The 20,649-nt window shown below is 42.5% G+C and overlaps 1 protein-coding gene across 1 annotated transcript; it reads left to right on the forward strand.

The window, feature by feature from the left end:
• The first annotated feature begins 3,166 nt into the window (after window positions 1-3,166).
• LOC140404594 (uncharacterized) lies at window positions 3,167-19,542 on the forward strand. Its single transcript, XM_072493195.1, has 11 exons — window positions 3,167-3,176; window positions 5,408-5,504; window positions 6,548-6,619; window positions 7,457-7,528; window positions 8,435-8,506; window positions 10,453-10,524; window positions 12,268-12,339; window positions 13,800-13,871; window positions 16,382-16,453; window positions 17,987-18,058; window positions 19,455-19,542. Exons 1-11 carry the CDS (start codon window positions 3,167-3,169, stop codon window positions 19,540-19,542), a joined length of 771 nt encoding a protein of 256 aa, XP_072349296.1.
• The last annotated feature ends 1,107 nt before the right edge of the window (window positions 19,543-20,649 follow it).

The raw sequence follows: 20,649 nt of genomic DNA on the forward strand, positions 1-20,649 counted from the left end.
CACTCCCGGGTATCTGTTATTGTATATATAAACCACCCCACACCCCTCGATTAGATTCCGGTCTTTAACTCACTCCCGGGTATCTGTTATTCTATATATAAACCACCCAGAACCCCTCGATTAGATTCCAGTCTGTATCTCACTCCCGGGTGTCTGTTAATCTATATATAAACCATCCCGAACCCCTCGATTAGATTCCTGTCTGTGACTCACTCCCGGGTATCTGTTATTCTCTATATAAACCACCCTGAACGCCTCGATTAGATTCCAGTCTGTGACTCACTACCGGGTATCTGTTATTCTCTATATAAACCACCCTGAACCCCTCGATTAGATTCCAGTCTGTAACTCACTCCCGGGTATCTGTTATTCTATATATAAGCCATCCCAAACGCTTCGATTAGATTCCAGTCTATAACTCACTCCCGGGTATCTGTTATTCGATATATAAACCACGCTGAACCCCTCGATTAGATTCCAGTCTGGAACTCACGCCCGAGTATCTGGTATTCTATATAGAAACCACCTGAACCCCTCGATTAGATTCCAGTCTGTAACTCACTCCCGGGTATCTGTTATTCTATATATAAACCACCCCGTACCCCTCGATCAGATTCCGGTCTTTAACTCACTCCCGGGGATCTGTTATTCTATATATAAATCACGCTGAACCCCTCGATTAGATTCCAGATGCATCTCACTCCCGGGTATCTGTTATTCTGTATATAATCCACCCCGAACCCCTCGATTAGATTCCAGTTTGTAACTCACTCCCGGGTATCTGTTATTCTGTATATAATCCACCCCGAACCCCTCGATTAGATTCCAGTTTGTAACTCACTCCCGGGTATCTGTTATTCTGTATATAATCCACCCCGAACCCCTCGATTAGATTCCAGTTTGTAACTCACTCCCGGGTATCTGTTATTCTATATATAAACCTCCCCGAACCGCTCGATTAGATTCCAGTCCGTGACTCACTCCCGGGTATCTATTATCTATATATAAACCATCCCAAACGCCTCGATTAGATTCCAGTCTGTAACTCACTCCCGGGTATCTGTTATTCTATATATAACCCCTCTGGACGCCTCGATTACATTCCAGTCTGTAGCTCAGTCCCCTCTTACTTTCAATCCGTATAAAACACTCAAATTGCGTCTTTTAGAATCCCGTAGTTATGGTCCTGAATATCTGTACTTCTGTCTTGAATCTCGATAAGACTTCTTTCCAATTTATGATCACAGGTTCTCAAACAACCACAAAGTTACCAACAACCAGTCAGAAACCTATCACAACACAGCAGACGACATATCCAGGTAAAGACAGGACTGAGAAAAATAGATTAAACAATGGATTCCAGTGAGTCCCAAAATGTATTTCTCAGTTATTCACTTTGTCCCTTATTCCTGAATTCATCATTGTTCACCCTGTGTGACCCTCGATTAGATTCCAGTCTGTAACTCACTCCCGGGTATCTGTTATTCTATATATAAACCACCCCGAACCCCTCGATTAGATTCCAGTCTGTAACTCACTCCCGGATATCTGTTATTCTATATATAAACCACCCTGAACCCCTCGATTAGATTCCAGTCTGTAACTCACTCCCGGGTATCTGTTAATCTATAGAAAAGCACCCCGAACCCCTCGATTAGATTCCAGTCTGTAACTCACTCCCGGGTATCTGTTATTCTATATATAGACCACCCCGAACCCCTCGATTAGATTCCATCTGTAACTCACTCCCGGGTATGTGTTATTCTATACATAAAACATCCTGAATCGACTCGATTAGATTCCAGTCTGTTACTCACCCCCGGGTATCTGTTATTCTATATATAACCCGCCCCAAACCCCTCGATTAGATTCCAGTCTGTAACTCACTCCCGGGTATCTGTCATTCTGTATATAAACCACACGAACCCCTCGATTAGATTCCAGTCTGGAACTCACTCCCGGGTATCTGTTATTCTGTATATAAACCACACGAACCCCTCGATTAGATTCCAGTCTGTAACTCACTCCCGGGTATCTGTTATGGTATAGAAAACCACCCCGAACCCCTCGATTAGATTCCATCTGTAACTCACTCCCGGGTATCTGTTATTCTATATATAAAATACCCTGAATCGATTGGATTAGATTCCAGTCTGTAACTCACTCCCGGGTATCTGTTATTCTATATATAACCCGCCCCAAACCCCTCGATTAGATTCCAGTCTGTAACTCACTCCCGGGTATCTGTTATTTTATATATAAAACACCCTGAATTGACTCGATTAGATTCCAGTCTGTAACTCACTCCCGGGTATCTGTTATTCTATATATAAACCATCCCGAACCCCTCGATTAGATTCCAGTCTGTAACTCACTCCCGGGTATCTGTTATTCTATATATAAACCACCCCGTACCCCTCGATCAGATTCCGGTCTTTAACTCACTCCCGGGGATCTGTTATTCTATATATAAATCACGCTGAACCCCTCGATTAGATTCCAGACTGCATCTCACTCCCGGGTATCTGTTATTCTGTATATAATCCACCCCGAACCCCTCGATTAGATTCCAGTTTGTAACTCACTCCCGGGTATCTGTTATTCTGTATATAATCCACCCCGAACCCCTCGATTAGATTCCAGTTTGTAACTCACTCCCGGGTATCTGTTATTCTGTATATAATCCACCCCGAACCCCTCGATTAGATTCCAGTTTGTAACTCACTCCCGGGTATCTGTTATTCTATATATAAACCTCCCCGAACCGCTCGATTAGATTCCAGTCCGTGACTCACTCCCGGGTATCTATTATCTATATATAAACCATCCCAAACGCCTCGATTAGATTCCAGTCTGTAACTCACTCCCGGGTATCTGTTATTCTATATATAACCCCTCTGGACGCCTCGATTACATTCCAGTCTGTAGCTCAGTCCCCTCTTACTTTCAATCCGTATAAAACACTCAAATTGCGTCTTTTAGAATCCCGTAGTTATGGTCCTGAATATCTGTACTTCTGTCTTGAATCTCGATAAGACTTCTTTCCAATTTATGATCACAGGTTCTCAAACAACCACAAAGTTACCAACAACCAGTCAGAAACCTATCACAACACAGCAGACGACATATCCAGGTAAAGACAGGACTGAGAAAAATAGATTAAACAATGGATTCCAGTGAGTCCCAAAATGTATTTCTCAGTTATTCACTTTGTCCCTTATTCCTGAATTCATCATTGTTCACCCTGTGTGACCCTCGATTAGATTCCAGTCTGTAACTCACTCCCGGGTATCTGTTATTCTATATATAAACCACCCTGAACCCCTCGATTAGATTCCAGTCTGTAACTCACTCCCGGGTATCTGTTAATCTATAGAAAAGCACCCCGAACCCCTCGATTAGATTCCAGTCTGTAACTCACTCCCGGGTATCTGTTATTCTATATATAGACCACCCCGAACCCCTCGATTAGATTCCATCTGTAACTCACTCCCGGGTATGTGTTATTCTATACATAAAACATCCTGAATCGACTCGATTACATTCCAGTCTGTTACTCACCCCCGGGTATCTGTTATTCTATATATAACCCGCCCCAAACCCCTCGATTAGATTCCAGTCTGTAACTCACTCCCGGGTATCTGTCATTCTGTATATAAACCACACGAACCCCTCGATTAGATTCCAGTCTGGAACTCACTCCCGGGTATCTGTTATTCTGTATATAAACCACACGAACCCCTCGATTAGATTCCAGTCTGTAACTCACTCCCGGGTATCTGTTATTCTGTATGTAAACCACACGAACCCCTTGATTAGATTCCAGTCAGTAACTCACTCCCGGGTATCTGTTATGGTATAGAAAACCACCCCGAACCCCTCGATTAGATTCCATCTGTAACTCACTCCCGGGTATCTGTTATTCTATATATAAAATACCCTGAATCGATTGGATTAGATTCCAGTCTGTAACTCACTCCCGGGTATCTGTTATTTTATATATAAAACACCCTGAATTGACTCGATTAGATTCCAGTCTGTAACTCACTCCCGGGTATCTGTTATTCTATATATAAACCACACCGAACCCCTCGATTAGATTCCAGTCTGTAACTCACTCCCGGGTATCTGTTATTCTATATATAAACCACCCAAACTCCTCGATTAGATTCCAGTCTGTAACTCACTCCCGGGTATCTGTTATTTTATATATAAACACCCTGAATTGACTCGATTAGATTCCAGACTGTAACTCACCCCCGGGTATCTGTTATTCTATATATAACCCGCCTTAAACCCCTCGATTAGATTCCATCTGTAACTCACTCCCGGGTATCTGTTATTCTATATATAAAATACCCTGAATCGACTGGATTAGATTCCAGTCTGTAACTCACTCCCGGGTATCTGTTATTCTATATATAACCCGCCCCAAACCCCTCGATTAGATTCCAGTCTGTAACTCACTCCCTGGTGTCTGTTATTCTATATATAAACCAACCGAAACCACTCGATTAGATTCCACCGTAACTCACAACCGGGTATCTGTTATTCTATATATAAAACACCCTGAATCCCCTCGATTAGATTCCAGTCTGTAACTCACTCCCGGGTTACTGTTATTCTATATATAAACCACCCCGAACCCCTCGATTAGATTCCATCTGTAACTCACTCCCGGGTATCTGTTATTTTATATATAAAACACCCTGAATTGACTCAATTAGATTCCAGACTGTAACTCACCCCCGGGTATCTGTTATTCTATATATAACCCGCCTTAAACCCCTCGATTAGATTCCCGTGTGTAACTCACACCCGGGTATCTGTTATTCTATATATAAACCACCCAGAACCCCTCGATTAGATTCCAGCCTGTAACTCACTGCCGGGTATCTGTTATTCTATATATAAACAACCCAAACTCCTCGATTAGATTCCAGTCTGTAACTCACTCCCGGGTATCTGTTATTGTATATATAAACCACCCCACACCCCTCGATTAGATTCCGGTCTTTAACTCACTCCCGGGTATCTGTTATTCTATATATAAACCACCCCGAACGCCTCGATTAGATTCCAGCCTGTAACTCACTGCCGGGTATCTGTTATTCTATATATAAACAACCCAAACTCCTCGATTAGATTCCAGTCTGTAACTCACTCCCGGGTATCTGTTATTGTATATATAAACCACCCCACACCCCTCGATTAGATTCCAGTCTGTAAGTCGCTCCCGGGTATCTGTTATTCTATATATAACCCCTCCGGACGCCTCGATTACATTCCAGTCTGTAGCTCAGTCCCCTCTTACTTTCAATCCGTATAAAACACTCAAATTGCGTATTTTGAGAATCCCGTAGCTATATTCCTGAATATCTGTACTTCTGTCTTGAATCTCGATAAGACTTCTTTCCAATTTATGATCACAGGTTCTCAAACAACCACAAAGTTACCAACAACCAGTCAGAAACCTATCACAACACAGCAGACGACATATCCAGGTAAAGACAGGACTGAGAAAAATAGATTAAACAATGGATTCTAGTGAGTCCCAAAATGTATTTCTCAGTTAGTCACTTTGTCCCTTATTCCTGAATTCATCATTGTTCACCCTGTGTAACCCTCGATTAGATTCCAGTCTGTAACTCACTCCCGGGTATCTGTTATTCTATATATAAACCACCCTGAACCCCTCGATTAGATTCCAGTCTGTAACTCACTCCCGGGTATCTGTTATTCTATAGAAAACCACCCAGAATCCCTCGATGAGATTCCAGTCTGTATCTCACTCCCGGGTGTCTGTTACTCTATATATAAACCATCCCGAACACCTCGATTAGATTCCAGTCTGTAACTCACTCCCGGGTATCTGTTATTCTATATATAAACCACCCCGAACCCCTCGATTAGATACCAGTCTGTATCTCACTCCCGGGTATCTGTTATTCTATATATAAACCACCCCGAATCCCTCGATGAGATTCCAGTCTGTATCTCACTCACGGGTGTCTGTTATTCTATATATAAACCATCCCGAACGCCTCGATTAGATTCCAGTCTGGAACTCACGCCCGAGTATCTGGTATTCTATATAGAAACCACCTGAACCCCTCGATTAGATTCCAGTCTGTAACTCACTCCCGGGTATCTGTTATTCTATATATAAACCACCCAGAACCCCTCGATTAGATTCCGGTCTGTAACTCACTCTCGGGTATCTGTTATTCTATATATAAACAACCCAAACTCCTCGATTAGATTCCAGTCTGTAACTCACTCCCGGGTATCTGTTATTGTATATATAAACCACCCCACACCCCTCGATTAGATTCCAGTCTGTAACTCACTCCCGGGTATCTGTTATTCTATATATAACCCCTCTGGACGCCTCGATTACATTCCAGTCTGTAGCTCAGTCCCCTCTTACTTTCAATCCGTATAAAACACTCAAATTGCGTCTTTTAGAATCCCGTAGTTATGGTCCTGAATATCTGTACTTCTGTCTTGAATCTCGATAAGACTTCTTTCCAATTTATGATCACAGGTTCTCAAACAACCACAAAGTTACCAACAACCAGTCAGAAACCTATCACAACACAGCAGACGACATATCCAGGTAAAGACAGGACTGAGAAAAATAGATTAAACAATGGATTCTAGTGAGTCCCAAAATGTATTTCTCAGTTATTCACTTTGTCCCTTATTCCTGAATTCATCATTGTTCACCCTGTGTAACCCTCGATTAGATTCCAGTCTGTAACTCACTCCCGGGTATCTGTTATTCTATATATAAACCACCCCGAACCCCTCGGTTAGATTCCAGTCTGTAACTCAGTCCCTGATATCTGTTATTCTATATATAAACCACCCAGAATCCCTCGATGAGATTCCAGTCTGTATCTCACTCCCGGGTGTCTGTTACTCTATATATAAACCATCCCGAACACCTCGATTAGATTCCAGTCTGTATCTCACTCCCGGGTATCTGTTATTCTATATATAAACCACTCCGAATCCCTCGATGAGATTCCAGTCTGTATCTCACTCACGGGTGTCTGTTATTCTATATATAAACCATCCCGAACGCCTCGATTAGATTCCAGTCTGTAACTCACTCCCGGGTATCTGTTATTCTATATATAAACCACCCCGAACCCCTCGATTAGATTCCAGTCTGTAACTCACTCCTGGGTATCTGTTATTCTATACATAAACCTCCCCTAGCCCCTCGATTAGATTCCAGTCTGTGACTCACTCCCGGGTATCTGTTATTCTATATATAACCCCGCCGGACGCCTCGATTACATTCCAGTCTATAGCTCAGTCCCCTCTTACTTTCAATCCGTATAAAACACTGAAATTGCGTATTTTGAGAATCCCGTAGTTATGTTCCTGAATATCTGTACTTCTGTCTTGAATCTCGATAAGACATCTTTCCAATTTATGATCACAGGTTCTCAAACAATCACAAAGTTACCAACAACCAGTCAGAAACCTATCACAACACAGCAGACGACATATCCAGGTAAAGATAGGACTGAGAAAAATAGATGAAACAATGGATTCTAGTGAGTCCCAAAATGTATTTCTCAGTTATTCTCTTTGTCCCTTATTCCTGAATTCATCATTGTTCAGCCTGTGTAACCCTCGATTAGATTCCAGTCTGTAACTCACTCCCGGGTATCTGTTATTCTATATATAAACCACCCTGAACCCCTCGATTAGATTCCAGTCTGTAACTCACTCCCGGGTATCTGTTATTCTATATATAAACCACCCAGAACCCCTCGATTAGATTCCTGTCTGTTACTCACTCCCGGGTATCTGTTATTCTATATATAAACCACCCCGAACCCCTCGATTAGACTCCAGTCTGTAACTCACTCCCGGGCATCTGTTATTCTATATATAAACCACCCCGAACCCCTCGATTAGATTCCAGTCTGTAACTCACTCCCGGGTATCTGTTATTCTATATATAAACCACCCAGAATCCATCGATTAGATTCCATCTGTAACTCACTCTCGGGTATCTGTTATTCTGTATATAAACCATCCTGAACACCTCGATTAGATTCCAGTCCGTGACTCACTCCCGGGTATCTGTTATTCTATATATAAACCATCCCGAACCCCTCGATTAGATTCCAGTCCGTGACTCACTCCCGGGTATATATTATTCTATATATAAACCATCCCAAACGCCTCGATTAGATTCCAGTCTGTAACTCACTCCCGGGTATCTGTTATTCTATATATAACCCCTCTGGACGCCTCGATTACATTCCAGTCTGTAGCTCAGTCCCCTCTTACTTTCAATCCGTATAAAACACTCAAGTTGCGTATTTTGAGAATCCCGTAGTTATGTTCCTGAATATCTGTACTTCTGTCTTGAATCTCAATAAGACATCTTTCCAATTTATGATCACAGGTTCTCAAACAACCACAAAGTTACCAACAACCAGTCAGAAACCTATCACAACTCAGCAGACGACATATCCAGGTAAAGACAGGACTGAGAAAAATAGATTAAACAATGGATTCTAGTGAGTCCCAAAATGTATTTCTCAGTTATTCACTTTGTCCCTTATTCCTGAATTCATCATTGTTCACCCTGTGGAACCCTCGATTAGATTCCAGTCTGTAACTCACTCCCAGGTATCTGTTATTATATATATAAACCACCCTGAACCCCTCGATTAGATTCCAGTCTGTAACTCACTCCCGGGTATCTGTTATTCTGCATAGAAACCACCCCGAACTCCTCGATTAGATTCCAGTCTGTAACTCACTCCCGGGTATCTGTTATTCTGTATATAAACCACACGAACCCCTCGATTAGATTCCAGTGTGTAACTCACACCCGGGTATCTGTTATTCTATATATAAACCACCCAAACGCCACAATTAGATTCCAGTCTGTAACTCACACCCGGGTATCTGTTATTCTATACATAAACCACCTGAACCCCTCGATGAGATTCCAGTCTGTAACTCACTCCCGGGTATCTGTTATTCTATATATAAACCACCCTGAACCCCTCGATTAGATTCCAGTCTGTAACTCACTCCCGGGTATCTGTTATTCTGCATAGAAACCACCCCGAACTCCTCGATTAGATTCCAGTCTGTAACTCACTCCCGGGTATCTGTTATTCTGTATATAAACCACACGAACCCCTTGATTAGATTCCAGTCAGTAACTCACTCCCGGGTATCTGTTATGCTGTAGAAAACCACCCCGAACCCCTCGATTAGATTCCATCTGTAACTCACTCCCGGGTATCTGTTATTCTATATATAAAATACCCTGAATCGACTGGATTAGATGCCAGTCTGTAACTCACTCCCGGGTATCTGTTATTCTATATATAACCCGCCCCAAACCCCTCGATTAGATTCCAGTCTGTAACTCACTCCCGGGTATCTGTTATTCTATATATAAACCACCCCGAACCCCGCAATTAGATTCCAGTCTGTAACTCACTCCCGGGTGTCTGTTATTCTATATATAAACCACCCAAACTCCTCGATTAGATTCCAGTCTGTAACTCACTCCCCGGTATCTGTTATTCTGTATATAAACCACACGAACCCCTCGATTAGATTCCAGTCTGTAACTCACTCCCGGGTATCTGTTATTCTGTATATAAACCACCCCAAACCCCTCGATTAGATTCCAGTCTGTAACTCACTCCCGGGTATCTGTTATTCTATATATAAACCACACGAACCCCTTGATTAGATTCCAGTCTGTAACTCACTCCCGGGTATCTGTTATGCTATAGAAAACCCCCCCGAGCTCCTCGATTAGATTCCATCTGTAACTCACTCCCGGGTATCTGTTATTCTATATATAACCTGCCCCAAACACCTCGATTAGATTCCAGTGTGTAACTCACACCCGGGTATCTGTTATTCGATATATAAACCACGCTGAACCCCTCGATTAGCTTCCAGTCTGGAACTCACTCCCGAGTATCTGTTATTCTATATATAAACCACCTGAGTCCCTGGATTAGATTCCAGTCTGTCACTCACTCCCTGGTATCTGTTATTCTATATATAAACCACCCAGAACCCCTCGATTAGATTCCAGTCTGTATCCCACTCCCGGGTATCAGTTATTCTCTATATAAACCACCCCAAACCCCTCGATTAGATTCCAGTCTGTGACTCACTCCCGGGTATCTGTTATTCTATATATAAACCATCCCAAACGCCTCGATTAGATTCCAGTGTGTAACTCACTCCCGGGTAACTGTTATTCTATATATAACCCCTCCGGATGCCTCGATTACATTCCAGTCTGTAGCTCAGTCCCCTCTTACTTTCAATCCGTATAAAACACTCAAATTGCGTATTTTGAGAATCCCGTAGTTATGGTCCTGAATATCTGTACTTCTGTCTTGAATCTCGATAAGACATCTTTCCAAATTATGATCACAGGTTCTCAAAGTACCACAAAGTTACCAACAACCAGTCAGAAACCTATCACAACACAGCAGACGACATATCCAGGTAAAGACAGGACTGAGAAAAATAGATTAAACAACGGATTCTAGTGAGTCCCAAAATGTATTTCTCAGTTATTCACTTTGTCCCTTATTCCTGAATCCATCATTGTTCACCCTGTGTAACCCTCGATTAGATTCCAGTCTGTAACTCACTCCCGGATATCTGTTATTCCATTTAAAAACCACCCTGAACCCCGCGATTAGATTTCAGTCTGTAACTCACTCCCGGGTATCTGTTATTCTATATATAACCCACCCCGAGCCCCTCGATTAGATTCCAGTCTGTGACTCACTCCCGGGTATCTGTTATTCCATATAAAAACCACCCTGAACCCCGCGATTAGATTTCAGTCTGTAACTCACTCCCGGGTATCTGTTATTCTATATATAACCCACCCCGAACCCCTCGATTAGATTCCAGTCTGTAACTCACTCCCGGGTATCTGTTATTCCATATAAAAACCACCCTGAACCCCGCGATTAGATTTCAGTCTGTAACCCACTCCCGGGTATCTGTCATTCTATATATAACCCACCCCGAACCCCTCGATTAGATTCCAGTCTGTAACTCACTCCCGGGTATCTGTTATTCTATGTATAAACCACCCGAAACCCCTCGATTAGATTCCATCTCTAACTCACTCCCGGGTATCTGTTATTCTATTTATAACCCACCCCGAACCCCTCGATTAGATTCCAGTCTGTAACTCACTCCCGGGTTACTGTTATTCTATATATAAAACACCCTGAATTGACTCGCTTAGATTCCAGTCTGTAACTCATTCCCGGGTATCTGTTATTCTATATATAACACGCCCCAAACCCCTCGATTAGATTCCAGTCTGTAACTCACTCCCGGATATCTGTTATTCTATATATAAACCACCCCTAACCCCTCGATTAGATTCCAGTCAGGAACTCACTCCCGGGTATCTGTTATTCTATATATAAACCATCCCAAACCCCTCGATTAGATTCCAGTCTGTAACTCATTCCCGAGTATCTGTTATTCTGTATATAAACCACACGAACCCCTTGATTAGATTCCAGTCTGTAACTCACTCCCGGGTATCTGTTAATCTATAGAAAAGCACACCGAACCCCTCGATTAGATTCCAGTCTGTAACTCACTCCCGGGTATCTGTTATTCCATATATAAACCACACGAACCCCTCGATTAGATTCCATCTGTAACTCACTCCCGGGTATGTGTTATTCTATACATAAAACACCCTGAATTGACTCGATTACATTCCAGTCTGTAACTCACCCCCGGGTATCTGTTATTCTATATATAACCCGCCCCAAACCCCTCGATTAGATTCCAGTGTGTAACTCACACCCGGGTATCTGTTATTCTATATATAAACCACCCAAACTCCTCGATTAAATTCCAGTCTGTGACTCACTCCCGGGTATCTGTTCTTCTATATATAAACCATCCCAAACCCCTCGATTAGATGCCAGTCTGTAACTCACTCCCTGGTATCTGTTATTCTATATATAAACCACCCAGTACCCCTCGATTAGATTCCAGTCTGTATCTCACTCCCGGGAGTCTGTTATTCTATATATAACCCCTCCGGACGCCTCGATTACATTCCAGTCTATAGCTCAGTCCCCTCTTACTTTCAATCCGTATAAAACACTCAAATTGCGTATTTTGAGAATCCCGTAGATATGTTCCTGAATATCTGTACTTCTGTCTTGAATCTCGATAAGACATCTTTCCAATTTATGATCATAGGTTCTCAAACAACCATAAAGTTACCAACAAACAGTCAGAAACCTATCACAACTCAGCAGACGACATATCCAGGTAAAGACAGGACTGAGAAAAATAGATTAAACAATGGATTCTAGTGAGTCCCAAAATGTATTTCTCAGTTATTCTCTTTGTCCCTTATTCCGGAATTCATCATTGTTCACCCTGTGTAACCCTCGATTAGATTCCAGTCTGTAACTCACTCCCGGGTATCTGTTATTCTGTATATAAACCAAACAAACCCCTCGATTAGATTCCAGACTGTAACTCACTCCCGGGTATCTGTTATTCTATATATAAACCACCCCGAACCCCTCGATTAGATTCCAGTCTGTAACTCACTCCCGGGTATCTGTTATTCTGTATATAAACCACACAAACCCCTCGATTAGATTCCAGACTGTAACTCACTCCCGGGTATCTGTTATTCTGTATATAAACCACACGAACCCCTCGATTAGATTCCAGTCTGTAACTCACTCCCGGGTATCTGTTATTCTATATATAAACCAACCCGAACCCCTCGATTAGATTCCAGTCTGTAACTCACTCCCGGGTATCTGTTATTCTCTATATAAACCACACGAACCCCTTGATTAGATTCCAGTCAGTAACTCACTCCCGGGTATCTGTTATGCTATAGAAAACCCCCCCGAGCTCCTCGATTAGATTCCATCTGTAACTCACTCCCGGGTATCTGTTATTCTATATATAAAACACCCTGAATGGACTCATTAGATTCCAGTCTGTAACTCATTCCTGGGTATCTGTTATTCTATATATAACCCGCCCCAAACACCTCGATTAGATTCCAGTGTGTAACTCACTCCCGGGTATCTGTTATTCTATATATAAACCACCCCGAACCCCTCGATTAGATTCCAGTCTGTAACTCACTCCCGGGTATCTGTTATTCTATATATAAACCACCCCGAACCCCTCGATTAGATTCCAGTGTGTAACTCACACCCGGGTATCTGTTATTCGATATATAAACCACGCTGAACCCCTCGATTAGCTTCCAGTCTGGAACTCACTCCCGAGTATCTGTTATTCTATATATAAACCACCTGAGTCCCTCGATTAGATTCCAGTCTGTAACTCACTCCCTGGTATCTGTTATTCTATATATAAACCACCCAGAACCCCTCGATTAGATTCCAGTCTGTATCCCACTCCCGGGTATCAGTTATTCTCTATATAAACCACCCCAAACCCCTCGATTAGATTCCAGTCTGTGACTCACTCCCGGGTATCTGTTATTCTATATATAAACCATCCCAAACGCCTCGATTAGATTCCAGTGTGTAACTCACTCCCGGGTAACTGTTATTCTATATATAACCCCTCCGGACGCCTCGATTACATTCCAGTCTGTAGCTCAGTCCCCTCTTACTTTCAATCCGTATAAAACACTCAAATTGCGTATTTTGAGAATCCCGTAGTTATGGTCCTGAATATCTGCACTTCTGTCTTGAATCTCGATAAGACATCTTTCCAAATTATGATCACAGGTTCTCAAAGTACCACAAAGTTACCAACAACCAGTCAGAAACCTATCACAACACAGCAGACGACATATCCAGGTAAAGACAGGACTGAGAAAAATAGATTAAACAACGGATTCTAGTGAGTCCCAAAATGTATTTCTCAGTTATTCTCTTTGTCCCTTATTCCTGAATTCATCATTGTTCACCCTGTGTAACCCTCGATTAGATTCCAGTCTGTAACTCACTCCCGGGTATCTGTTACTCCATTTAAAAACCACCCTGAACCCCGCGATCAGATTTCAGTCTGTAACTCACTCCCGGGTATCTGTTATTCTATATATAACCCACCCCGAGCCCCTCGATTAGATTCCAGTCTGTGACTCACTCCCGGGTATCTGTTATTCCATATAAAAACCACCCTGAACCCCGCGATTAGATTTCAGTCTGTAACTCACTCCCGGGTATCTGTTATTCTATATATAACCCACCCCGAACCCCTCGATTAGATTCCAGTCTGTAACTCACTCCCGGGTATCTGTTATTCCATATAAAAACCACCCTGAACCCCACGATTAGATTTCAGTCTGTAACCCACTCCCGGGTATCTGTCATTCTATATATAACCCACCCCGAACCCCTCGATTAGATTCCAGTCTGTAACTCACTCCCGGGTATCTGTTATTCTATGTATAAACCACCCGAAACCCCTCGATTAGATTCCATCTCTAACTCACTCCCGGGTATCTGTTATTCTATATATAACCCACCCCGAACCCCTCGATTAGATTCCAGTCTGTAACTCACTCCCGGGTTACTGTTATTCTATATATAAAACACCCTGAATTGACTCGCTTAGATTCCAGTCTGTAACTCATTCCCGGGTATCTGTTATTCTATATATAACACGCCCCAAACCCCTCGATTAGATTCCAGTGTGTAACGCACTCCCGGGTATATGTTATTCTATATATAAACCACCCAAACTCCTCGATTAGATTCCAGTCTGTAACTCACTCCCGGGTGTCTGTTATTCTATATATAACCCACCCCGAACCCCTCGATTAGATTCCAGTCTGTAACTCACTCCCGGGAATCTGTTATTCTATATACAAACCACCCCAAACCCCTCGATTAGATTCCACTCTGTAACTCACTCCTGGATATCAGTTATTCTGTATATAAACCACCCCGAACCCCTCGATTAGATTCCAGTCTGTAACTCACACCCGGGTATCTGTTATTCTATATATAAACCACCCAGCACCCCTCGATTAGATTCCAGTCTGTAACTCACTCCCGGGTATCTGTTATCCTATAGAAAACCACCCCGAACCCCTCGATTAGATTCCATCTGTAACTCACTCTCGGGTATCTGTTATTCTATATATAAAACACCCTGAATCGACTCGATTAGATTCCAGTCTGTAACTCACTCCCGGGTATCTGTTATTCTATATGTAAGCCGCCCCAAACCCCTCGATTAGATTCCAGTCTGTAACTCACACCCGGGTATCTGCCTTTCTATATATAAACCACCCAAACTCATCGATTAGATTCCAGTCTGTCACTCACTCCCGGGTATCTGCTATTCTATATATAAACCATCCGAACCCCTCGATTAGATTCCAGTCTGTAACTCACTCCCGGGTATCTGTTATTCTATGTATAAACCACCCGAAACCCCTCGATTAGATTCCATCTCTAACTCACTCCCGGGTATCTGTTATTCTATATATAAAACACCCTGAATCCCCTCGATTAGATTCCAGTCTGTAACTCACTCCCGGTTATCTGTTATTCTATATATAACCCACCCCGAACCCCTCGATTAGATTCCAGTCTGTAACTCACTCCCGGGTATTTGTTATTCTATATATAAACCACCTGAACCCCTCGGTTAGATTCCAGTCTGTAACTCACTCCCTGGTATCTGTTATTCTATATATAAACCACCCGGAACCCCTCGATTAGATTCCAGTCTGTATCTCACTCCCGGGTGTCTGTTATTCTATATATAAACCATCCCGAGCCCCTCGATTCGATTCCAGTCTGTGACTCACTCACGGGTATCTGTTATTCTATATATAAACCATCCCAAAAGCCTCGATTAGATTCCAGTCTGTAACTCACTCCCGGGTATCTGTTATTCTATATCTAAACCATCCGAACGCCTCGATTAGATTCCAGTCTGTAACTCACTCCTGGGTGTCTGTTATTCTATGTATAAACCACCCCGAAGCCCTCGATTAGATTCCAGTCTGTGACTCACTCCCGGGTATCTGTTATTCTATATATAAACCACCCCGAACCCCACGATTAGATTCCAGTCTGTAACACACTCCCGGGTATCTGTTATTCTATATATAACCCCTCCGGACGCCTCGATTAGATTCCAGTCTGTAACTCACTCCCGGGTATCTGTTATTCTATATATAACCCCTCCGGATGCCTCGATTACATTCCAGTCTGTAGCTCAGTCCCCTCTTACTTTCAATCCGTATAAAACACTCAAATTGCGTATTTTGAGAATCCCGTCGTTATGTTCCTGAATATCTGTACTTCTGTCTTGAATCTCGATAAGACATCTTTCCAATTTATGATCACAGGTTCTCAAACAACCACAAAGTTACCAACAACCAGTCAGAAACCCATCACAACACAGCAGACGACATATCCAGGTAAAGACAGGACTGAGAAAAATAGATTAAACAATGGATTCTAGTGAGTCCCAAAATGTATTTCTCAGTTATTCACTTTGTCCCTTATTCCTGAATTCATCATTGTTCACCCTGTGTAACCCTCGATTAGATTCCAGTCTGTAACTCACTCCCGGGTATCTGTTATTCTATATATAAACCACCTCGAACCCCTCGATTAGATTCCAGTCTGTAACTCACTCCCGGGAATCTGTTATTCTATATATAAACCACCCCGAACCCCTCGATTAGATTCCAGACTGTAACTCACTCCCGGGTATCTGTTATTCTATATATAAACCACCCCGAACCCCTCGATTAGATTCCAGTCTGTAACTCACTCCCCGGTATCTGTTATTCTATATATAAACCACCCTGAAACCCTCGATTAGAGTCCGTCTGTTACTCACCCCCGGGTATCTGTTATTCTATATACAAACCACCCCAAACCCCTCGATTAGATTCCAGTCTGTAACTCACTCCCGGGTATCTGTTATTCTATACATAAACCACCCCAAACCCCTCGATTAGATTCCAGTCTGTAACTCACTCCCGGGAATCTGTTATTTTATGTACAAACCACCCCAAACCCCTCGATTAGATTCCAGTCTGTAACTCACTCCTGGATATCTGTTATTCTGTATATAAACCACCCCGAACCCCTCGATTAGATTCCAGTCTGTAACTCACTCCCGGGTGTCTGTTATTCTATATATAAACCACACGAACCCCTCGATTAGATTCCAGTCTGTAACTCACTCCCGGGTATCTGTTATTCTATATATAACCCGCCCCAAACCCCTTGTTTAGATTCCAGTGTGTAACTCACACCCGGGTATCTGTTATTCTATAGATAAACTACCCAAACTCCTCGATTAGATTCCAGTCTGTAACTCACTCCCGGGTATCTGTTATTCTATATATAAACCACCCTGAACCCCTCGATTAGATTCCAGTCTGTAACTCACTCCCTGATATCTGTTATTCTATATATAAACCACCCAGAATCCCTCGATTAGATTCCAGTCTGTATCTCACTCCCGGGTATCAGTTATTCTATATATAAACCACCCCAAACCCCTCGATTAGATTCCAGTCTGTGGCTCACTCCCGGGTATCTGTTATTGTATATATAAACCATCCCAAACGCCTCGATTAGATTCCAGTCTGTAACTCACTCCCGGGTATCTGTTGTTCTATATATAAACCACCCCGAACCCCTCGATTAGATTCCGGTCTGTAACTCACTCTCGGGTATCTGTTATTCTATATATAAACCACCCGAACCCCTCGATTAGATTCCAGTCTGTAACTCACTCCCGGGTATCTGTTATTCTATATATAACCCCTCCGGACGCCTCGATTACATTCCAGTCTGTAGCTCAGTCCCCTCTTACTTTCAATCCGTATAAAACACTCAAATTGCGTATTTTGAGAATCCCGTAGTTATGTTCCTGAATATCTGTACTTCTGTCTTGAATCTCGATAAGACATCTTTCCAATTTATGATCACAGGTTCTCAAACAACCACAAAGTTACCAACAACCAGTCAGAAACCTATCACAACACAGCAGACGACATATCCAGGTAAAGACAGGACTGAGAAAAATAGATTAAACAATGGATTCTAGTGAGTCCCAAAATGTATTTCTCAGTTATTCTCTTTGTCCCTTATTCCTGAATTCATCATTGTTCACCCTGTGTAACCCTCGATTAGATTCCAGTCTGTAACTCACTCCCGGATATCTGTTATTCTATATATAACCCACCCCGAACCCCTCGATTAGATTCCAGTCTGTAACTCACTCCCGGGTACTGTTATTCTATATATAAACCACCCCGAACCCCTTGATTAGATTCCAGACTGTAACTCACTCCCGGGGATCTGTTATTCTATATATAAATCATCCCGAACCCCTCGATTAGATTCCAGTCTGTAACTCACTCCTGGGTGTCTGTTATTCTGTATATAAACCACCCCAAACCCCTCGATTAGATTCCAGTCTGTAACTCACTCCCAGGTATCTGTTATTCTATATATAACCCACCCCGAACCCCTCGATTAGATTCCAGTCTGTAACTCACTCCCGGGTATCTGTTATTCTATATACAAACCACCCCAAACCCCTCGATTAGATTCCAGTCTGTAACTCACTCCCGGGTATCTGTTATTCTGTATATAAACCACCCCGAACCCCTAGATTAGATTCCAGTCTGTAACTCACTCCCTGGAATCTGTTATTCTATATATAACCCGCCCCAAAACCCCTCGATTAGATTCCAGTGTGTAACTCACACCCGGGTATCTGTTATTCTATATATAAACCACCCAAACTCCTCGATTAGATTCCAGTCTGTAACTCACTCCTGGGTATCTGTTATTCTATATATAAACCACCCGAAACCCCTCGATTAGATTCCAGTCTGGAACTCACTCCCGAGTATCTGTTATTCTATGTATAAACCACCTGAACCCCTCGATTAGATTCCAGTCTGTAACTCACTCCCGGGTATCTGTTATTCTATATATAAAACACCCGGAATTGACTCGATTAGATTCCAGTCTGTAACTCACTCCCGGGTGCCTGTTATTCTATATATAAACCACACCGAACCCCTCGATTAGATTCCAGTCTGTAACTCACTCCCGGATATCTGTTATTCTATATATAAACCGTCCCAAACGCCTCGATTAGATTCCAGTCTGTAACTCACTCCCCGGTATCTGTTATTCTATATATAAACCACGCTGAACTCGTCGATTAGATTCCAGTCTGTAACACACTCCCGGGTAACTGTTATTCTATATATAACCCCTCCGGACGCCTCGATTACTTTCCAGTCTGTAGCTCAGTCCCCTCTTACTTTCAATCCGTATAAAACACTCAAATTGCGTATTTTGAGAATCCCGTAGTTATGGTCCTGAATATCTGTGCTTCTGTCTTGAATCTCGATAAGACATCTTTCCAATTTATGATCACAGGTTCTCAAACAACCACAAAGTTACCAACAACCAGTCAGAAACCTATCACAACTCAGCAGACGACATATCCAGGTACAGACAGGACTGAGAAAAATAGGTTAAACAATGGATTCTAGTGAGTCCCAAAATGTATTTCTCAGTTATTCTCTTTGTCCCTTATTCCTGAATTCATCATTGTTCACCCTGTGTAACCCTCGATTAGATTCCAGTCTGTAACTCACTCCCGGGTATCAGTTATTCTATATATAACCCACCCCGAACCCCTCGATTAGATTCCAGTCTGTAACTCACTCCCGGGTATCTGTTATTCGATATATAAACCACCCTGAACCCCTCGATTAGATTCCAGTCTGTAACTCACTCCCGGGTATCTGTTATTCTATATATAAACCACCCCGAACCCCTCGATTAGATTCCATCTGTAACTCACTCCCGGGTATCTGTTATTCGATATATAAACCACCCTGAACCCCTCGATTAGATTCCAGTCTGTAACTCACTCCCGGGTATCTGTTATTCTATATATAACCCACCCCGAACCCCTCGATTAGATTCCAGTCTGTAACTCACTCCCGGGTATCTGTTATTCGATATATAAACCACCCTGAACCCCTCGATTAGATTCCAGTCTGTAACTCACTCCCGGGTATCTGTTATTCTATATATAAACCACCCCGAACCCCTCGATTAGATTCCATCTGTAACTCACTCCCGGGTATCTGTTATTCTATATATAAAACACCCTGAATCGACTCGATTAGATTCCAGTCTGTAACTCACTCCCGGGTATCTGTTATTCTATATATAAACCACCCAAACTCCTCGATTAGATTCCAGTCTGTAACTCGCTCCCGGGTATCTGTTATTCTATATATAAAACATCCTGAATCCCCTCGATTAGATTCCAGTCTGTAACTCACTCCCGGTTATCTGTTATTCTATATATAACCCACCCCAAACCCCTCGATTAGATTCCAGTGTGTAACTCACACCCGGGTATCTGTTATTCTATATATAAACCACCCGAAACCCCTCGATTAGATTCCATCTCTAACTCACTCCCGGGTATCTGTTATTCTATATATAAAACATCCTGAATCCCCTCGATTAGATTCCAGTCTGTAACTCACTCCCGGTTATCTGTTATTCTATATATAACCCACCCCAAACCCCTCGATTAGATTCCAGTCTGTAA

The sequence above is a fragment of the Scyliorhinus torazame genome, chromosome 31, assembly GCF_047496885.1.
Source record: "Scyliorhinus torazame isolate Kashiwa2021f chromosome 31, sScyTor2.1, whole genome shotgun sequence".
Lineage (NCBI taxonomy): Eukaryota > Metazoa > Chordata > Chondrichthyes > Carcharhiniformes > Scyliorhinidae > Scyliorhinus > Scyliorhinus torazame.